The 19,130-nt window shown below is 40.5% G+C and overlaps 1 protein-coding gene across 3 annotated transcripts in view; it reads left to right on the top strand.

The window, feature by feature from the left end:
* Positions 1-19,130, top strand: part of ZRANB3 (zinc finger RANBP2-type containing 3) — a 209,619-nt gene that overhangs the window by 171,008 nt on the left and 19,481 nt on the right. For all 3 annotated transcript variants that reach the window (XM_031451316.2, XM_010984029.3, XM_031451317.2), the window contains 3 exons: positions 9,726-10,140; positions 13,039-13,236; positions 16,691-16,782. In XM_031451316.2, coding sequence (XP_031307176.2) covers positions 9,726-10,140; positions 13,039-13,236; positions 16,691-16,782 — 705 coding nt within the window. The remainder of the gene's footprint in view (positions 1-9,725; positions 10,141-13,038; positions 13,237-16,690; positions 16,783-19,130) is intronic.

Raw genomic sequence — 19,130 nt, 5'->3', positions numbered from 1 at the left:
ATGCATGAGGTCCTGGGTTTAATACTCAGTACCTCCTCTAAACATAAATAAATAAACCTAATTACCTCCTGCTCCAAAACAAAAACAAAAACACAGACTTACCGTATGACCCAGCAGTTCTACTTCTAAGGGAGTTGAAAACGTATGTCCACATCAAGACTTGTACATAAATGTCATGGCAACATGACTGATAATAGCCAGAAAGTTAGAACAGTCCAAATGTCCGTCAGTTGGTGAATGGATAAACAAAACATGGTATATCCATAAATGGAATATTATTCAGGCATAAAAAGGGTGAAGTTCTGACACATGCTACAACATAGATGAACCCTGAAGACATCCTAAGTGGAAAAAGGTGACATATTGTCTGGCCAGAATAGGCAAGTCTGTAGAGATATAAAGTAGATTAGTCATTGCCAAGGATGGTTAGTCATTGCCAGGGACTTGGGGGATGGGAGAGATGGCAAGTGACTGCTTACTTGATAAGGGGTTTCTTTTTGAGGGTGATGAAAGTGTTTTACAATGAAACAGTAGTGATGGTTGCATAATTATACTAAAAATCAGAGAATTGGACACTTTAAAAGAGTGAATTTTATAGTAAGTGAATAGGTTATATCTCAGTAAAGCTGTTATTTTTTTTAATTGAAGTACAGTCAGTTACAATGTGTCAATTTCTGGTGTACAGCACAATATCCCAGTCATGCATATACATACATATATTTATTTTCTTACTCTTTTTCATTAAAGGTTATTACAAGATATTGAATATAGTTACCTGTGCTATACAGAAGAAATTTTAAAATCTATTTTTATATATAGTGGCTAACATTTGTAAATTTCGAAGTCCCAAATTTATCCCTTCCAGCCCCTTTCCCCCAGTAACCACAAGATTGTTTACTATGTCTGCAAGTCTGTTTCTGTCTTGTAGATGAGTTCATTAGGATCCTCTTTTTTTCTTTTTTTAGATTCCACATAAGAGTGGTATATAGTATTTTTCTTTCACTTTCTGGTAAATCTGTTATTTAAAAAAGACTGTATACTGGGTGCAAAGACAAGGAAAACAGCTAACGTTTTCTCAAAGCTTACTCTTTAATTGGGAGAGATGATTATAAGTGAATCATTTTAATACAGTATGATAAATGTGAACATAGAGGTATATCACCAGGCTCTGGGAACATGGGATAGAAGAGATAACTACCTGGGGCATGTGGGAAAGGTTCCCTCAGGAGACATCTGAGCTGGATATTGAAGGATGATTTCAAAGGGAATGTGTCATGGTTCGGGCAGAGGGAACACCGGGAGCGTGCCTGAGAGCCTGATGACACGAGCAGATGTCTGGGAATGGGAATTCGTGCGAACGTGTGAGTGCAGTGCACACAAGAAGTGAGTCAAAGGAGAGGAAGCCTGAACCTCTGGCACTGGTCAGATGCAGAGGAGCCCACACGTGCCAGGCCAGGAAGTTGGACCTTATCCTAGAAGTAATGTAGTGTCATCAAAGGCTTTTAAGCAGATGAATAACGTGATGAGATTCCTGTTTTCTAAAGATACTCCTAGTGGCCGAGTGGGAAATGAATGGGAGGGAGAAGAGACGGAGGTTCCTGGCGAATGTGGTATCTGTGGAACGGATGATTTCTGCCCTCCATCCTGTCCAGTTTGAGCCTCTGGTAAAGGGATTTTCCGTCTCCACTCCTTCTCAGGACTTTGTCCCCCACCCCTGGAGGAGGAGTTGTTCATCTGTATTTTTCAGCCTGAGAACTTGATTGGGCCACCGTTAGGGGCTAGTGAGTTGCTGTGCTTCCCAGAGGCACGCCTCTCCTGCCAGATTTGGAGTCAGAAGTAGGAAGTCCCATTATGGCTTTGGGTTTGGGCTGGTTTCTTTCAGACACCTTTTGTCAAATATGATTTGAGTGTTCTCAGGCACTTACTGAGATTGATTAATAAGGCCAATCCCTTTTTACTTGTAAGGCTATCACCGTATAGAAGGCTCCTTTGTCAGGGATTCCCAGATGGGGTTTGGGATGCTAAACTCCACCCTGAACCCCTAACAGTGGTGGTGGTAGTAGAGAAGGGAAAACTCCAGACATTTCAGAGGTCGAATCAACATAACGAGGCCTGGGAGGACCCTGTCTAACAGCCGCAGGTGCAGGAGGAGGAGAAGGGATTGAAGCAGGCATTTAAGGGAGATGTCAGAACCAGAGGAAGCAGGTAGGTCAGGGCAGGGCAGACTGAAGCCACAGTAGGTGATCCAGTTTAGTCTAAAACTGGAGAATCTATAGCCGAGGACTTCATGTGAATTTGTTCAGCAGTGAAGAGCCAAGAGATTGTGATGGTTCCGGACAGACAGGAGACCCCACCCAGGGCCTCTTGAGTTTGGGGAGCCTCTGAACCACTCGGCTGATGTCCGTGAGGCGTTTAGAGGTCAGGCCTAGAGCGTAGGAGAGAGGTTATGGCCCATGGGCGCTGGCGAGCCTGCCCCTCCGCATCACACTTTCGCGATCTGTGCCGTGTACTATATAAGACTGAATTCTCATCGTCCTTGTTGGAAGAGATAGCTGTTCCCAAAGTCATGTGGTGCGCTGCTTTAGATGTCATCTTTAAAAATAAGTAATAACATTTCCTTTTTTAACCACTTTTTTTTTAACCCGCGTGGTGTTTTACTTTGTTTTCTCTATGACCACAAAGAAAAACTGGTTGTGCCTGAGAGTGGATTACTGCCAAAATTTTATTTAAATAGTACATGGGAATGAACATGGTGCAACAACTGAGGAAGTCAACCAGTCATTTCTTTTTTAGGAGAATTTAAATTCATTTTTCCAGTTTGATGATTGAAGCCCTTGCTTTTGGTCACTATGTATCCCCTGGTTTGTTTACAGATGTTTGTGAAGGCTTTTTAGGTCGAGTTCCAATCCTCAGTCATCTGGTCTGCTGTTGAGGAGACGCGCAAGATGTCCCAGTCACCCATTTGTAAACTGGTTTTGTTGGCTCTTGGGGGATCAGGAGAGGAAAGACATGAGGCAGAAATGATTCCTCCCAGAGCTGCCCCCGATCAAAGTCGTTACACTGACACCAGTGCCTTTGGTGGTGGTGTGTATGGCTGTGCAGGGTAGCACTGGCCTTTGAAGTGCTTTATTGTTTTTTATGAGTTTTGCTAGATTTCCCTTTCCTTGCCTTCAGTTCTAATAACTGACTTTTAATCCTATCATCATGGCTGGGGGATTTGTCTCTAAAGAGCAGTAGTTTATACCACAGCGCAAAACAACAAATATATTAGGTCCCTGAGCCTTTCAAATAAAAACACGCATTTTGCCACCTTAAGCATTTTGCAGCTTTTATTCCCAGGACTTCTCACCAAAAGCATTATTTTTTTTTCTTCTGCTTTTGAAAAACGATATTGGACAGAAGACAGGAACACAATAACTGAGTGTCAGCTCAACTGAAGAGACAATTGTGTTCTTCTGTTTCCCACATTTCTTGTGATCCGGGCATGTTGACTTAACTATATTTTCCCCAGCGCCTTGTGATAAAAATTGCTCCAGCCTTGAATGGCTCCTCCTATTTAGAAACACCTACTATTGAGTTCCTTATTTATCACACATTAAAAGGGTCACTTAAAAGAGTTGTTTCTTTACAAGGACAAACAGTCATGATGAGTTACAGCATTTATCAGGCATTTGTTACTATAATGTCTCTTCTAAATGCAAGAATGTAGTTATGAAAGACAAAAGACTTTTTAGCTTAATCTTGCTATTAACAAAGTTTTCCTAGACCATGAAAATATTTTTTTTGTCCTTCTGTGTTCCTGTTATCTTTACCACTCAGAAATGCTGCTAATATTAATAAAGGCAGTAATTTTTCAAGTGTAGGACCTGCCAGAACAGGATGGGTGCTGAGTGTTTAGCTGTCAGTACAGCTGTTGCAATTTGAGGATTCTGGTCTATTTTGGTGAGACTGATAAAGTTTATTCCTATAAGGAGTCAAGTAATTGATAACTAATATTTTTAGAAAACTTGCTTATTTGGGGAGCGTTTTGCCTACAATTCTTTCTTACCACTTTTTTTCTCAGATTCTTTAAGCAATGAATCCACATTCACTTTATTAAAAAATTAATTTCATAGAAAAGGACAATAGAAAAGTGGTTAGAAGCATCTTACTAAGATACAGAAATTTTGCATTTATGTCTAGTATCTGTGTCTACAGATCTTATTAAGGTCACTTCCTGTGTTTATTAACCAGACATGTCGCAAACACCTGCTGGAATCTCCGTGAGGAGCTGAGGGTTGTAAGTCGCTGTCTCAGAATGTCAAGGACGGTGTTTTGTTTTAAGCCGACCTATGTGATGTTACAGCTTAGAGTCCTGCCAGCACAGTAATATCTCCTGGAACTCTCTAGCCATTACAGTCCACGTGCTTTCTTTTACCTCCTCAGTGATTTCCCTTTTTTGGACTGTGTGAGACCCTCATGTCATTTGCTCTCTTACGAGAAGCTGTTCAGAGTCGAGTTACAATGACAGACAAATGAGCTAAGTGATGTTTCATGCTTGCACAGAAGTTACTCTGTTTTGGTATTATTTAGTTTTTAAAAAGTATTGAGAGAAGCTAGAGAGATTCTCATTACGTACCTAAGAGGAATTTATATATTTGTTTCCCCTTAGAAAGAGTTAGTCCACCACCGTGTGTACATTCACAGATGACCCCTCAAGGAAGGAAAGAAATGGGGCTGCTCAAACCACACATGCATCTTCTGAGCCACTGGCTCTTAACCTTTGTTGGGTCCTGAATCCCTTTGAGACTGTGGAGGGAGTAAAGAACTGCTCTCCAGAAATGCACATAACAGTACAGGCAGCATCTTATGGACAATTTCAGCGGTTTCTCAGTCTCATTGGAGGCCATCCAAGGTCTTGTGAGAGGCCCGTGGATCACAAGTTACGAACTTGTATTCAGTAAACCCTTCTCTGTTCCCATCCAGTGAGTGTAATTATCGTCAGGGTGTGTCCAAGAGATTTTCTCACTTGTTTCTCTGTCAGTCATAGCTGTTAAGTGTCAGAGAAACCTCATCAACCAAGTTTCTGATTGCTCAGAGGCCACCATCAGAAGACGTAACTGGTTATATACATGGACCCGGTTTCTAGTTGATTACCTCAGAGGAAGTCTTAATTATTCCTGTTAGGCTTTATGCGTCTGCCAGTCCTGCAGCCAGGGCACTAACTTGTACGGTCCACTCCCTGTAACCACACTGATCATTGTCCAGTTTAACCATCATAACATTAAAGTCATTGCTCTTGATTAATCTTGTCTTCTCCTCTTTCTAAATTTATACCCCAGGTGTATCCTTTAGTTCCCAAAATTACATAAAATGACTCCATTTCCACCCACCACTCCTTTTCTGGATTTTGTGTGCTCCAGTCTCACTTTATTATTATCCAAGCAGCCGTGGTTTCAGAGTAGCACCCACACTGGCTGCCCTGTGGCACTGTAAGTGAGCCCCCATTGTCGCGGCGGAGGGGGACGTCAGTGTCTGATGCTGTCAGTCACTCAGCCTGCCTCTGGCACATGATGAGTTTGTCAAATGCTGATTTCCAAAATTAGTCATTGCTTGCATTGTAAAAAGAAGTCCTTTTTAAAATAGCTTAATTAAATAGTTTAATTAAAGATGTCAACTGTAAAAGCTGGTATGTTAAGGCCCTGAGAATTCTTTTTCTGAAAGATTTCTTATGTTTTCATTTCATATTGTTGGGAACGTTGCTCTTTTCTAAACAAATCTGAGACAGTCTTTTTTTTTTTTTAATGAAGTATAGACAATCTTGTTTTGTTTGATTTTTGTCATGGTGGGCAGATGGAGAGTATGAAATGTTTTGGAGACCTGGAGACAAATTCTTTAAAATGTAGAAATGGGACAAAAGATGTTGATGTGTAGTTGACAATGGCCTGCTTTGTATATTTTATTTTATTTATGTTTTGTATTTTATGTTTTTTATCTTACTCATTTATTTAGCTGTTGTATTTGCTCCTGTTTAAAAACATATCTAGGAACAGAGCCAGTTGGAGGAGTGGGGAGTAGGGCAGTAAATCGAAAACAAACATTTTAAGTGGAACACTCCTAAAATAAGGGTGGAATCCTTAGCACTCTTTCTGAGTAGCTCTCCAGTCACTGGTAGTTAGAGTCCTGTCTTTCAGGAGGGATATTGATGGATTCCTTTCTGGAGAAACTGGGACCAAGAAAATACTGTGGAGCCTGAAAGGGATCCCCTGACAGCCACTCATGCCCCGTAGTGAAGTCCCTGCCTTGCAACTTCCAGTAGCATTTTAGTGTCTTCTTCTCAAATATGAATGGTCAGCAAAGACCACCAGGTGTGGGGGAAATCCTCTCCTGGGCAAAACAGAGGGCAAAACAAGCATGTAAGCCAAGAAAGGGATACAGAAGAAGCAGAGATGATGCAGTGAGCTGAAGAAAACTAACAAAAAACCTTCCGTGAATATTCTCAGAGGAGCAAAAGAAAATATTTTTGCTTTTCCTTTTTCTTGTTTCATGGGTGCCGTATTTTCAGAGAGCTTTCCGAGAGTTTAGAGGGTGAAAAAACAAAAAGAAGGAAAATGTCAGAATAAAAGATAAGACATAAGTGTCTAGGTCCAACATTCTGCTAACCGGAATTCCAGAAAAAGAGAAAAGAGAAAATGAAGAATAAACTATCAAAGAGGGAATAGAAATTTCCAAGAACTAAAGATAATCAATACTATTCAAAATTAATAAGCTATCCTGGGTGCCAGCAGAAAGCATATAGGTCTAGATACACAGAAACAGATCAGTGTGGAACCTGAGAACACCAGGGGTAACAAGAAGGCCCCGGAAGCCTCTGAAACAAGAAAGAGTTTGCAGCCTGCAAAGGAACATCATCAGTGTCATCAGGTATCAGAAGAAACAGAGCAGTATCTTTGAAGATCTTGGAGAATTGTATGCTCAACTAAACTACTAGGAATTAGGGCAAGATTGGGTCATTCCCAAATGTGCAGGAAGGACTCAAAGTTCACCTCTCTTGTAAAATCATTATAGTTTCACTAGACATAGCTGGCAGAATTTGTTCACGTTTGCTGAGCATTTGCCAATATTTTGAAAATCCTACAAACTCTCTTTAGCAGTCCTGTTATATGGAATAGAACATTCTCTTTAAATGTGTAACTGTCTTTGTTTCCTTGGTACCTTTTTAACACCAAACTGCATCAGTCTGCTAATCTCTCTGCTTTCCTCTGCCCTTTTCTTAGAATTTTCCTTGTACATTGTTTTAAAAATCTTGTCTCATGGTTAGTGATTTCATTCCTTATGTTTTAATTTAAATTCTGTAACATCCACTACTTATTAGATAATTTTTTATAGTATATGAGAGTGATAATTTAACAGTTATACAAAGTCAAAGTTGTACATTTGGGAAGGAGGAGACTTTTTTCCAAAAGTATATGTTTTAATTTTACCAATGTGGCAACAGCGTAAATATTCCTTCTCTCCTTCCTACCGCCTTTTCTTTTTTTCTTGGAAATTAAAAAATTTGTGGTTATACATATAATCAGAAAACTTGCCATCGCAACCCTATTCAAGTGTATAATTCAGTGACATTAATTAAATTCACAACCATCAACCACTATTTTCAAAACGTTTTTCTTACCCCAAATGGAGACTATAATCATTTAGCAATAACTCCCTATGTCCCTTTGTCACAATTACCAGTAACCTCTAATCCTTCCATCTCGATGAATTTCTGTCTCGATGAACTTGCTAAATCTTTCTTACGCAGCACTACTAAGAAATACAGATAAGAATTATTATGTAAACTATCTCTTTGCAACATTTATAATTTTGATGTCATCATCTGTAGCGTCTGTCTTTGTAACCTATCGCAGCAGAACAAATTACCCCAAAACTTAGTGCCTTAAAACAGCAATAGTCATGTATTATTTCCCATGACTTCCATGGGTACAGAATTCAACTAATGTACAGCTAGGCCTTTGCTGGATACCCCAAGGCTGGTCACTGGAAGCATCTGAAATGCTCCTTCACTCATCTGTCTGACAATTGATGCCGGCTGTCACCTGGGGGCCTGTCTGGGACTGTCATGTTGAATATCCACATGTGGTTTTGAGGCGGGAAGCCCAGGCAGGGCCACTACTCTCCTGTCAGCACCATCTGGTTCCCTGACCGGGAAGCTCTATCTCACTTTTTGCCTCTGAAATGGCTTACTTAACCCTAAAATTCTATTGGTTCTCTGAGCTCTCTCCTGATTGGTTATTTCCCTCACTCCTGATTGGTCTATTTGTAGAAAGCTTGTTCCTAGTTGGTCAACTTTTGTTATACTTTATTTGCATATGATTTTGCAAAGTGTGAACTGGCAGCCTATAAAAACCTGTGTAAACCTACAGGCGGGGTCCAGAGCTTGGAGCATTAACTCCTCTGGGCCCGCTGGTGTAATAAACCTGAGTTTTCCAACTCTCCGAGTGCTGCTTGGCCTCTCGCCAGGATCCAGGTTGCTGCCACAACTGAGCTGTAACACCGAACTGTAACACTGAGCTATACCGTTGAGCTGTAACACATTTTTCCACAACAGTTTCTCCATGTGGCCTGGGCTTCCCCACAACAGGGTGCCTAGGTTTGAAAGGCTAGTGTCCTAAAAGATAAAAGGAAGGAGAGACAGACTGCCAGCAGCCACACCAGCCTCAACAACATCACCCTGAGAAGTCACACAGCGACATTTTCACTGCATTCTGTTGGTCGAGACAGTTTCAGAGGTCCACCCAGGTTCAAAGGGAGGAACAAGACCCCACCTCTAAATGTCGGCATGTCTGTCACATTGTGAGACAAGCAGGTGAAATCGGAGAGGAATCAGTGTGGCCATCTTGGGAAATGCAGTTGACCACTGTGTGTGTCCACCGTGGTACCCCATTCTGGCCCTAGCAGGACTTCCCTAAAATTAGCTCCTTTAATTTGGCTTAACTGCTGGCTCATCGGTTACGGAGACGGGTACCCTACTTTCTTTAATTAGGAGACTGAGATTTACACACTGAAAAAGAGATGGAAAACATGAGACAATGAAATGGCTGTTCTCAGAAAAGAGAACTCTATTTCTTGCAAACGAGATAATTATTAAACTACGTCTATTAAAGAAGCTGTTTTAATGAATATCTTTAATGCTCTTTGAAAAATACTCCCCAGTCAGGAAGATATTTTAATATGAAAAACATACTGTTTATGAAAGTCGTGTTTATAGTTTGGGCAGGAGGTCATTTTTCTAGGTCTCAATTGACTTGAAACATTTAAACACACCATCGCCTCCTTTCCCTGACGTACATCTAGAGAGGACACTTTGTAAAGGATATTATTACATAACTTCTCTAGCCGAGTTACCTAACCTCCCTAAAGCGTTAGTGTCCTCATCTGAAACAGGGGAAGCGTAACAGTGCCTGCCTCACAGAGCTGGCATGAGGATTAAATGAGCTGATACATATAAAGTGCTTGGCACATTGTAAGTGCTTAAAAAAAAAAGTTAGAACATTTAGGGATGTGTTAATGATATTCTGAATATATGTAAATGTGAAGACTCATCGCATGATTGAATTCATTTCCAACAAGGTACTCAAAAAATAAAGGAATATGGTTAATGAAAAGAGTTTGCTAAGCTGTTTCATTTATGAAGAACACATTTGATTGCCTCTTAAAAAATTTCACAACTTTGTTTTTCCTAGTTTGAAAAAGAAAAACAGCGTGACATTCGATCCTTCTTTTTACCAAAACCGAAGGAGAGACAGTTGGTGACCTCCTGTGATGAGTCAGGGGTGTTCCAGGAGAAAACTCCTGTAGTGCCAGCAGCCCCTGGAAAAACAGCTGCAAGAGATGTCACTGGTGATGGAAGCGATCTTGAACCTGAAGCCAAAAGGCTGAGATCGGTCACCCCCGATGACCGCAGCAGCCCGTGGGAGGAGAGACCTTCCTGGCCCCCGCAGATGAAAGATCTGCTCATGGAGGGGGCCTGTGAGGCCAAGACCCAGGCCGCCACCCCGGCCCTTCCTGGTGAGGGCTGGCAGTGTGGTTTCTGCACCTACGTCAACAGCTCAGTGTTGCCGTACTGTGAGATGTGTGCGAATCCTCGGGGCCGTGGCGGTGAGTACTTGAGGGCGACCGTGGGGGGCGCTGGCAGTGGTGTCTTCAGGTAACCTGTGCTTCTAGGGACAACTGCTGTTATCAGAGGCTTGTGTGACTCCGTACTGACTTCAGCTTTTAAGCTGGAGGAAGAACTTCACATGGTGAAGACAGAATTTATCCCCTTGTGGAATGTGGAAAGCTCCCAGTTCTGTCAGGAATGTATATCCCCCCAGTGTCTGTGACTTGGCATTAATTTGGCACAAATGGACATTTTTGATTAATGCCAGCAGGATGTGAATTCAGTGGGCAGGAATAGAAGTTCTGTTGCTATGGCAGCAAATATGCCTTATAGTCATAGCCCTGCTGTTTTCTTTCCTCTGTAGATAATACTTGTTTTTAAAGAAATTATAGATTATTTCTATTTAAGTTGCAATATGAATCCAGTGTAGCTTCTTTGCCCAGTAAAATATCCATTGTGCCACGTTTCTTGCATGACAAATCATAAAAATTCCTCTAAAGTTCTTTTAAACACCAATTTGATATCTGCTTTATGAGTTTATTCTTTTCCGAAACATGCTCTTTAAAAGTAGAAATCCTAAACGTCCCTCAGAGTGTGTTTTTATAGCGTGCCGTTGATACAGGCCATTTTCTGATGTTTATTTTTGAAGTGATTCTTAACACCTGCAGTTGTCTTAAGAAAAAATCATTAGTATTCCTTTTGTTTCCAATTTGAGAGACCATTTTTATTGGAACTAAAAAATGGCAAGTTGACAATTTGGGGAACTAGAAGAAATCATAAATAAAATTGTATCAGTTGTAGTAAATTGTACACGTCTCCTTGTCCATCATGTGTGAATTCTTCAGACCACGGACATTAACAAAGGCTGAGCTAAGGCAGAAGCTCTGAGGCTCCAGGTCCTTCCTGCCGCCTTGCTCTCCTCTGCCTTAGTTTTGATCTGAAAGAAAGTGTAATGAGTGGCTGAATCTTTCCTCCTTCAATTCTGGGTGTTCCTACCAAAACTGACAAGTCTGCCATCTGGGTGGTTATATTTGTAATGTGGACACCTGTTGTCTATGAACTAAATTGGAACCACAAGCTTATTCCATATAATACCTCCCACAATTTGCGTTATCTCGTTCAATTTCCAACTGCTACAGGCAATAAAAATAAAGTGTCTTGTGACTACAGAATAATGTCAGTTCACATTAAGTATATAAATTGAGTGATGTAGCAACAAAAATCCTAGTTTAATAGGGTCTTATGGTTCTGATTTTTTTTGTGATACCCAGAACAGCAATGAAAGTTTCTCGAACCGTGATTTAAGAAGCAAACTGTCAAGCAGTCTAAGAAAAACAAAACACCTTTTGTGACCATGAAACAGTCTGATTTAAGAGGAATACATATTCTAAGTAACAGTGATATTACTATGTAGAAAATTTGTTAGATTAATATTACTACAATTTGGCATAATGCTTTCCAACCTTGATTTGAAGTATTGAAAAGCAGAATTAATTCTAAGTCATCTAAATCTTAAAATCAGTACCTGTAGCCACTATATATAAAAATAGACTTTAGAAAAGCATATTTCTTCTGTATAGCACAGCGAACTGTATTGAATATCTTATAATAACCTTTAATGAAAAAGAATATATGTATATATATATATATATATGCATGGCTGGGACATTGTGCTGTACACCAGAAATTGACACATTGTAACTGATTGTACTTCAATAAAAAAATTTAAAAATAACTAACTAAATAAACAAAATCAGTGCCTGCCCTATAACACTTTGAGGAAACATTGAAATTCAAAGTTTAAAGAAGCAATATCAGGTATAGGACTGGAAAGTCCTATAAAGGTTGCTAATGCCGTCTCTGTACTTTAGATAAAATTTGGTATAATATATATCGACACTAATATTTGTCACTATGTAACATTTCTCTTGTGCTTTTTTCTTAACATCTATAGCTTACACATAGCATCTTAAGGTACATACATCCAAGTTTATATCTCTCACTTGAATTCCAGATTGGATGTATCCAGTGGCCTATGTAACGTCTCCACCAGGGTGTCTAATGGGCACCTCAACCTTGGTATGTCCAAAGTGGAATTCCACCATATCCAACACCCAAATCTTCTCCTCTGTCATCTTCCCTACATCATGCTGAAAACCCAGAGGCAGCATGTTTGATTCCCCACCTCTCCTCCCACACTCGATTCATGAAGTTCTGCTAGTGTAACCTCCACAGTATATCTTGATTCCAGCCACTTCATCTTTACTGCTGCCATCTCACTGGAAGCCATCATCATCTGCCTCCCAGGACCTCAGAAGCCCGAGGCCAGGCCTTCTCTACATAGCAGCCAGAGTGGTCCTTTGAAAACTTAGATCATTACATTCCTTTGCTTAAAACCCTTGAATGGCTTCCAGTTACACTTAGATCCTCATCCAGGAGCACAGGCACCCAGGGCTGGGCTCTGTAGACTCCAGAACAGCCCTCAGCTCCCACGGGCCTGCTGGCTTTTCTCCTTCTGCCCCGTCCCCTTACTCACTCATTCGCTTTCTCTGAAGAGACCCTGTTTGCTTGTTTACCTGTTGTTGTCTATCCCTGCCATTTGGAATGGACTCTCCAGGAAGCAGGGACCTTTCTGTCCTGTTCCTTCTGCCTCTCCAGCACCGAGAGTAGTACTCGGTGTGCACTGACCCCGATGAATGTCCCGGAAGAATGAACAAACATCTCTGACTTTGTTTCTTTTTATAAGTCCTAGCTGTGACTTTTTTTTTAAACTCTACTTTTTAAACTGGGCTTAGAGTAAATAATGACTTTATCTAAATATAAGTGTAAATTATTTGTTTGATTTGAATAAACAAATTCATTTGTTTATCTGTTGTACAACTTTGTTCTACAAATAGGTGGCCTCAACCACACCCAGAATCAAAGCAAACACGAGAAAGATGATTCTCAGAAAGACACCTCCAGAAAAACTCAGACTAGTTCTGACTGTGAAAAACAAGGGCTTGCATGTTCAGAACCTGAACCGTTAGCTGAGAGCAAGGAGGAAATATCAAAAACCAAGAGTGAAGACAGACTCTCATCCCAGCCAGGTGATGGTAAGTCTTGTGTCCATTTTCAGGATCCAAATAATAACCATATGCTTAGACATATAATACTGTTAGCAGATTTGCAATCACTACCTTGTTTCAGTTCCTTGTATTCCCTTTTATAATAAAAATACCAGCCATTTGTAACTACATCCATAAACACCAGATGTCTGGAAGAGCAGAGCGGCTGGCGTTCAGACGTCCTCCAGAGAGCTGAACCCCTGCGTGGCTGTGGGTGCTGCCCCAGGCCTGGCCCGCCCTCACAGTGACAGGACAGTGTTCATGTTTGGAGGTTCCTTGGGACCACATAGTAGGAATGACAGATTATTAACAGCCACTTAGCAGATCATTAATCCTCACATATGGGTTTCTTTTAAATGGCTACAATTAATGGGCATATTTTAAATTTAGGATTTTGGATCATTTTTTTCAAGAAAGTGTTTTTAAGGAACATAATTTCAAGACTAAAGTGAATCATGACTACGTTTGGAGCCAATCATGTAATGTCTCACATTTATGTACTTTTTGGTTGATTCCCTTCATTATTTGTAGCTGTGATGGTTGGCAAAGATCAGCCTGTATGTCGTACGTCACTGAGTTTAGGGGCCGGCTGGCAAGAGATTATGAGTACTTCTGGGTTATTTTCTTTGTTACTCAGCTCGTGACCATAGTAACCCACAGGTTGATGTTCTCATTATAATGGTTGGGATGGACTGTTGAAGTTTTTCTTTTAATTTAGTTGCTGTGATGCACAGATGTAATTTAGAGTCAGACTCATAGCTTTAAAATGAAATGTTCATTTCAGTGTTTCTGAACTCAGGGCATCCTCCTTGCTTCTTCCCTCAGCCTTCCTTTCCTCTGATTCCTTGAGGTCTTCCCCCAAAGTATCTTATGTGGGTCCTGTTCAGGTCCGTTAATTTTAACAGCCTTTCAGTAGACCATGTAGACTCAGACTTCACGTCACTGGTTTCCTTGTTCCTGCTGCGGCAGTCCTTCCAGCGCTGATGAAGCTCTGGCTGCAGGACCATGTACCCAGAATCAACCACTGGCCATTGTCATCAGCTGGGCCATGAGTCCCTTCATCTCCGGCAGGGATACTGGCTTGTTAGCTGTAGTAAGTCGGTCCCTTGATGAAGACATATGTTCGCTTTAGTTACACTTACTTTTCAAAAATCAGTAGACTTTTAGAAATTCTTTTCTGCATTGAAATTTGCATTCGCCTCATCCAGTCCAGATAATGTGAGCATTTCCTCCCATACCCAGCCCCTCCTTTTTTTTTTTAACCTCTCAGATCACTGGGCTGAGACCCCCACAAAAGCGATGTGCTTCACGGCTACCCACTAACATGGATGTCCATGAAAACCAGAGGGGAGACAAAGAAGGCCCATCAGACTACAATGGGTGTTCTACCCACATATGCTCTTTTATTTTTTTGTTTGTTTGTTTTATAAAGGGGAGGTAATTAGATTTATTTATTTATTTACATTTGGAAGAGGTACTGGGGGTTGAACCCAGGACCTCGTGCATGTTAAGCACACAATCTACCACTGAGCTCTACCCTCCCCCCACATATGCTCCCTTGGAACCAGGGTGGTATATACTGTGCTGGAATTGTAGTTTCGTTCTCACTGGAATTCTGGGGTTTGGAAGGATGGCTGTATCTTCCAAAAGCTGCATCACCTGTAGTTTCGAACCGTTAAATTATACTTCGTGGAAACAATGAAAAGAAAAATACGTCCCCTAGTGCAGCTACTAGCTAGCTACCGAGAGTGGCAGCTGATTTGGAGGTGTTCTTATAATGCTTTTTATCAGAGAATGACTTCTGATCTTTAGGCATCAGTGCATTAACTATAGTTCTTCAAATCTGAAGACACAGTGATTATGAGATGCATTTAGTTTATGTACATCAAGAAAGAAAAAAGCTCTGTCAATTAAGCTATGACACAGTAACTTAACAGTAGTGCAGACCAGATCACAAGACCCTCTGTTGCTTTTCCAACACTTTGATTTGTCCTGAGGGGTCTGGCAGTCTCTCCTGCGTTCCCTTGCTTTGCTTGGCATTAATAGGCAACCGTCTTGCACATTTCAGTGTTTACATATCAGACAGCTTCCCCTATTTGCAGGGCTTTTCTTTTCTTAGGTCCCATGAAGCCCTCGGTTATCCCTTTGCAAGAATAAGAAATTTCTCAGTAAGAAATTTTGGGTTTTCCTCCGGTGATACGTGTTCCCTTCTTTCATAGCAACTGTCTGCTCTCCTGCTCTGTATCCAAGTTTTTTGGTGTACATGAAAATTTTTCATTTCAATACCACATCATAGTGAAACATTTTGAAGACACTTAAAGGTAATGAAACTCAACACATAGTAACAACAACGCATGTATCTCAAGTGTGGAAATGACAGCAGCACTGTCGATACAACTAAGCTCACACTCGGTGACAGCCACCTCACGACGGCCACCTGGCCAACCTTGATTGTAAAATGCCATGATTATTGACTGTAATTATGCCAATTTCAGAGAGGTTAAATTGTGGAAAATGTACAATTTTTAATTTATGAAATATGGGAATAATCTACAGTTCAATTTTGTAAAGGGATCGATGCCCTGATTAGAAAAATTAAAATAGATGGCATTTCCAAATAGAATCACAAACAAATCATAGGCTCCTAGATCTGGAAAAATACTTTAAAAGGTCCCCGGGGAACTAGAGGTTAAGAGCACAGGCCCTGGAGCCAGATTATGGGGCTTAAGTCCTCTTACAAGCGGCCTTGGGCAGATCCATTTGCCACAGTTTCCTCTGGAAAATGCACTACTTATTTCTGAGAAGTGTGAACATATGTACTGAGAACAGCACCTGGCACATTGTAAGTGCTTAATAAGTGCTAACCATAATTATTATTCAGATCTGCTTGTATAACCCTGTCTCTCCTGCAGAATATATTGGTCAGTGGGACTGAGAAGGGAATAAATAGAAAGAGAGGCTTATCAGAAAGGAGACATGTTCATGCATCTCCTTTTGGGAAGGTGAGACACTGGGCCGTGGGGGATCCATCATTTCAGTGGCCCTCGACACAGCTGCATTGCTCCCGATCATCAAAATGGTGCTCATTCACTCTCAACTCACACCCACTCTAGCAAAAGGAATCGATTCTAGACTCCTTCAAGACCGATAAGGATTCAGGAACTTCTCCCTTCTATCTAACTCTTTTTAACTGAGTCTCTTTTTCCCTTGTTGGGTCATTAGCAAAACTTCAGCAACTGGTCACCATAGAAGCCAACATGCCCTTAGATGTCTCCCCCACCCCCCAGTAGTTTTATTTCAAGCCCAGACACACGTTCTTTGTCAAATACGTTAATACATTTGATACAGCTGTGTCATCCTTCTAACTTACAGAAGATTAAGGTAAGCTATTTTGGATAAAGGGTGGATATGCCCTCAGGTTCTGGTCTGTCTGCTTTTTTAGGACATTTGCTGAGTGCGGACCCTTTGCCGGTATACGATACCTTAATGTTCTGTGCAAGTAGGAACACCGACCGGATTCACCTCTATACTAAGGTAGGCACCATGTGGGTTCTGGAAACATGCAGAAGGCTTCCTTTTTTCAGGTTTCAGTGGAGATAATTTTATTAACAACGGGATAGATGTCTTTTTTTTTCCCTCCATAAAAATAATGCTCAAATTCCTACGTTAAATCTCAAGATAGGGAGAAGCAAGCAGCATGGTAGTGAAGAGCGCAGGCCCCAGGGCCAGAGGGCCCGGTTCAGGTGTGTTGCTAACTGTGGAGTCTTGGACGCATTACCTAACTGCCCCGTGCCTCAGTTTCCTCAACTCTCAAATGTGGAGGAGTTGTTCCAGGACGAAGCAGGCGAATTCCCGTAAAGCACTCAGTGCAGGGCCTAGCTGTGGTGAACGCCCACTAGAAGCTGGCTCCTGCCCCGAGCCCCGCAGCTGCTGCCGCGGTCACGTCCTGACAAGCCTGAGCCCGAGCCTGAGCCGGCTGAGTCCACGTCGGCTACACTCCAGGGAGCGTTAACAAAGTGACTGCAGATTCCTGCCACGGCCTGGGTTAGCAGTGCTCACACTTTCTAGTCTCAGGCCCTCTTTGTGCTCCAAAAGTTTGTCGAGGACCCCAAAGTACTTTTTTTATGTGTGTGTATAAATGAATCACTGTGCTGTACACCAGAAATGAACACAACTTTGTAAATGACTATACTTCAATTTAAAAATAAATTTCATTGGAAGTTTGCAATATGCAGATACTAATATATGTAAAATAAATAAACAGCAAGTTATACTGTATAGCATAGGGAACTATATTCAATATCTTGTATTTACTTGGTGAAAAAGAATATGAAAACAAATATATGTATGTTCATATATGACTGAAGCATTACGCTGTACACCAGAAATAGACACAACATTGTAAACTGACTATGCTTCAATAAAATAGATATATTCTAAAAAATAAAATAAAATTTTAAAATAGAAAATAAAAAACTTGTTTGTTTATGTGGGTTATATTTATTAGTATTTACTGTATTTGAAATTAAAATGGAAACTAAAGTATTCATTTATGAATTAATTTAAAGTAGCAATAATAAATCCATTACATATTTATATAAAAAGCCTATATTAAAAATATATTTTTCAAAACAAAAATGATGTTTAATGAGGAGAATGGCATTGTTTTACAATTTTCTAAATTTTCTCTAAAGTCTTAATAGAAGACAATGGGACTCTCATCTCTGCCTGTACGTGGGAAACTTCACTGTACATTTATGAGAGAATGAGAGTGAAAAAGGCAAATAATGTTTTACTGTTCTGATGAAAACACTTGTGATTCTGTGGATCCTCAGACAGGGTCTTGGAGACCATGTGGTGTACAGAATAATGCTTCAGTCATACATATACATACATAAATTTGTTTACATATTCTTTTAACCATAAATTACTACAAGATATTGAATATAGTTCCATGTGCTATACAGTAAGAACTGTTGCTTATCTATTTTATATATATTAGTATCTGCAAATCTCCAACTCCACCCTCTTTCCACCCTCTTCCTTCCCTGGTAACTGTAAGTTTGTTTTCTATGTCTGTGAGTCTGTTTCTGTTTTGTAAATAAATTCATTTGTCTTTTTTTTTTTTTTTTTTTTTTTTTTAGATTCTACATATGAGTGATATCATATGGTATTTTACTTTCTGTTTCTGGCTTACTTCACTTAGAATGACAATCTCCAGGTCCATCCATGTTGCTGCAAATGGCATTATTACATTCTTTTTTATGGCTGAGTGATATTCCATTGTAGAAATATACCACAATTTCTTTATCTAGTCATCTGTCAATGTTAGATTGTTTCCATGTCTTGGCTGTTCTAAGTAGTGCTGCTGTGGGTGCATGTATGTTTTTGAATTAGGAGTGCTAGATCATATGATAAATCCATTTTTAGTCTTTTGAAGACTCTCCATACTGTTTTCCATTATGGCTGCACCAAACTACATTTCCCACCAACAGCGTAGGAAGATTCCCTTTTCTCCCCATCCTCTCCAGCATTTATCGTTTGTGGACTTTTGAATTGTGGCCATTCTGACTAGCGTGAGGTGATACCTCATTGTAGTTTTGATTTGCATTTCTCTGATAATCAGTGATACTGAGCATTTTTTCATGTGCCTATTGGCCATTGGTATGTCTTCATTGGATAATTGCTTATTTAGGTTCAAATTTCTAATCTTTCTAAGTATCATAAAATAGTATTTGTGACGTCTTTAAACTCATGGGCCTTTCTATTGAAAGAATACCTTTCTCAAGATAGGTTAGAGCTGCCCAAACTCAGTCAGAGGCGCCCTGCTGACCCAGATACCAGGTGCAGGTAGATGGTGAACCGCATGGCAGTCTTCAGCT

Source organism: Camelus dromedarius, chromosome 4 (genome assembly GCF_036321535.1).
Source record: "Camelus dromedarius isolate mCamDro1 chromosome 4, mCamDro1.pat, whole genome shotgun sequence".
Taxonomy (NCBI): Eukaryota; Metazoa; Chordata; class Mammalia; order Artiodactyla; family Camelidae; genus Camelus; species Camelus dromedarius.
Note: the sequence above shows the minus strand (reverse complement) of the source record. Positions and strands in the feature narration are given on the sequence as shown.